The sequence below is a fragment of the Vigna unguiculata genome, chromosome 10 (assembly GCF_037176805.1).
Source record: "Vigna unguiculata cultivar grain cowpea cultivar isolate G323 ecotype 2 chromosome 10, ASM3717680v1, whole genome shotgun sequence".
Classification (NCBI taxonomy): Eukaryota; Viridiplantae; Streptophyta; class Magnoliopsida; order Fabales; family Fabaceae; genus Vigna; species Vigna unguiculata.
The window spans coordinates 1016474-1019624 of NC_140801.1; the positions used below are offsets into that span (position 1 = coordinate 1016474).

At 31.3% G+C, this 3151-nt stretch overlaps 1 protein-coding gene across 1 annotated transcript; it reads right to left on the reverse strand.

Moving 5' to 3' along the window:
• Positions 1-398: 398 nt before the first annotated feature.
• Positions 399-2575, reverse strand: LOC114165691 (patatin-17-like). The gene is made up of 7 exons (XM_028050258.2): positions 2348-2575; positions 2068-2252; positions 1775-1928; positions 1542-1688; positions 1198-1455; positions 867-1036; positions 399-714 (listed from the first exon to the last, which is right to left on the reverse strand). Exons 1-7 carry the CDS (start codon positions 2525-2527, stop codon positions 594-596), a joined length of 1215 nt encoding a protein of 404 aa, XP_027906059.2. The 5' UTR covers positions 2528-2575; the 3' UTR covers positions 399-593.
• Between the last annotated feature and the right edge of the window lie 576 nt (positions 2576-3151).

Sequence of the window (3151 nt, forward strand, 5' to 3'; positions counted from 1 at the left end):
GTCTAGTTTCAAAAATATTTTTTAAACATTTTTCTGTTATTTTTATAATTATAAACTATTATGACGAATTCTTTATTTTTTTTTCAAAGATTTTTTTGACCGGTCTTGACATTGATTGCATATCTTGAAAAGTTTCGTGCGTAATTTACTACAACCACTTAAAAAGTATAATTATTATATAATTTAATGGTTAATACAACTATTTAAATTTGGTATTCTATAAACCAGTAAGAAGTAATATTAGCTATGACTTTTAAAATAATTTATGTAAAATAGTTCATAGGAACTGTATCAAATCATTCTCTTAGTTTTTATAAAAAAATAAAATTGCTAACTTCGACTAAAAACTCACTTTTACAGTCAATTGCGATCATTTTCAAAGACGTAGGTTTTAATTATTTAAATATTATTTAATAATATATTTAATGTTCCCATTTTTATAACAATCATTACGGTATACACGAGATATATAAATTTTGTTTGTTTTTTTGTTCACTGCAGGATATATATGAAATCCCAAAGAAGCATGATAAACCACACAACACAGTTAATACAAGGTCACAACTTTAAATAAATAAGTTCTTTGGAAATCCCTAATTTGCTTGATTTTTGTCCGAACGAACCCTAAGAGTTTCAAGAAGTGGTCTTCCTCCATTTCCCATAGATTTCCCTTTCAGACGATGTTGTCTTTCTTCGTGCAAAATATCAGCAATCCTTCATTAAAATATAAAACCATTCCACTCAAAATAGAATTCGATATTATATATAATTGAATAAAAAAAGTATAGAATAAATTCATGTATCTCAACACAGAAATGCAGGTAAAATTTAAAATTAAGTAAATTAAAAGGTTTTTTATTTTTCACCTGTCAAGTGCCTCAGCATTTGTTTCTCCAAGTTGTTCTAAATTGAAAGTATTCAAATTCATCTTCACAACCTTTTCTTGTAACAGTTGTTGTCCAGTCTTCTCAAGGCCTTCCAAGTTTTCTTTTGTTACATTAACTGGGTTGGAGAAATCATGATTCAAGTCGTGTTCCTGCCCTTCATTACATCATTCATCAATATATAATCCAAACTAGAAATAATTATTAAGCATATTATTAACATGGAATAAGAAACAAAAAGTGACTTATTTAGTGTCGAATTTGCTTTTTTTTCTTTTTTAATGAAATCGAAAAAGGAAAAGAAAATATATACATCAATTCGAAGGTAGGTACTGTGAGGAGGTTGGAAGCCTGAAAATAGTGAAGCAAGGTAATAATCGGTGATGGCTGAAGAAGCACGACCAAGCATATCGACTGCAACAAAAGCCCAATTTAATGTTGTCCAATTGGCAGCCGAGCGAGCATCAAAATCAGGATTCTCCACATATTTTTCTGTTCCAGTTCCCAAAGACAGCACCAAGATTTTCGGATATTCATTGTGTTGTAGCACTTCACTTATCGTTGCTTGTGTCTGATCAAATTAAACATTGTTAAATATCATAATTACCATATATATATTCTTTATGATATTTGTAATCAATAATTAAATCAGTTTACCGGATTCCGAGCTGCTACACCACCATCAATCATATTGAACTCAACACCATCGTTCACAAAATAGTAAGGTGGTAGCTTAGTGGGTTCAGCTGAAGTGGATATGCATATATCCGACAACAACGCATTTAAGTGCGGAGCATTCTCAAGCTGCATCACCCAAACATTATATTAATTCCTATTTCTATTTTAACCTATGAAGAAGTTAATATATGCATATGCTATATGGTGCTAACCTTGTAGTTTGAGAATATAACTGGCTTTTGTCTCTTGAGGTCGAAAGCTGGGATTACAACATTGGTCAGTGTTTGATTAAGTCGCGTATCCTTCAACAGTTCACGAGTTATGTTATGTAAAAATTCCCCATCGAATTGGGGACCGTTTCCGGGTCTGCATGTTGGTTGTTTTCATCATCACAAACACAAACGAAAGCATCTTATTATTAGTTGTTGTTAATTGTTCATGCTGATAATGTTCTGAGAATATTCATTGATGATGTTCAGAGAATATTATAATGGTGTTATTATACCTAGATGAATTGAATATATGAGGGCCATTTTGTTTGAAGAAGTCTACAATTTGTGCAGGAGTAAAGGCACCACGATTAGGATCATCAGGGTTTGGGGTGGCTAACATAGTTGTTACGAGTCCACCGGAGCTAGTTCCTCCTATCACATCAAAATAATGTGCTAAATCTGCATTTGGATCCTTACCCTGCAACTCAACAAAATTCAAGTTAACCTCATAAACATTCATCCATTCATGGCATTTCAATACATATGCAGAGTATATGAACAATAAGAATGAACCTTAAGAGCCTTATCTAAGTAATCAAGAACTTTTGCTGGAATAATCCCTCTGATACCACCGCCATCAATGCTCAGAACAGTTAATGTGTTTCCATTGTCAGATGGAGGCAGTTTCTGGGTACTGAATCCACCAATCACTTGCCCAGCAAACAACAACACAAAGAAAACCAAATGAGTCATTAATTGCTTCACTAGGTACTATAGAAGTAGCTGAGAGAATTGTATGATTTGGGCTGAAATGCTAAGGGTATTTATAGATTTTTTATTTTTTTTCAGGATACATCAATTCCCATGGTTAAACAAATGTTGGGGACATGGTCCTCGTTGCTTACATATGCTGCAGAGTTTTAAATGGTTCCGAAAGGAAAGGATAATACAATAAAATCCATTATATCATATTAAATACATATTAATGAAGATACGTAAAACGTCTTCGATATTTAATACTGTTTGGTATCATAGTAATAATACAATAGTAATAATACAAGTAATCCAACTAAAATAAAAGATGAAAAATAAATGGAACAAAACGTATAATAGACAAACAATACAATTTTATTAAACTAAAGAAAATTACATAAGAAAAAAACAATAATAATATTTCTTGGAGATAGGAAAAACAAATATAAAAGAATCTTAAAGAAGAAACTAAACTTCTATCTCTTAAAAGATAAACTAATTTTTTTTCTTAATTTCTCTATCAAGCGAGAAATCAAAAGGAACGAAAAGGAAGAGATTTTGGAATGTGTTTCTAAAGAAACATTGGACTCCTTTTAACATGAAAAAGTAAGCCCTATGATAAGT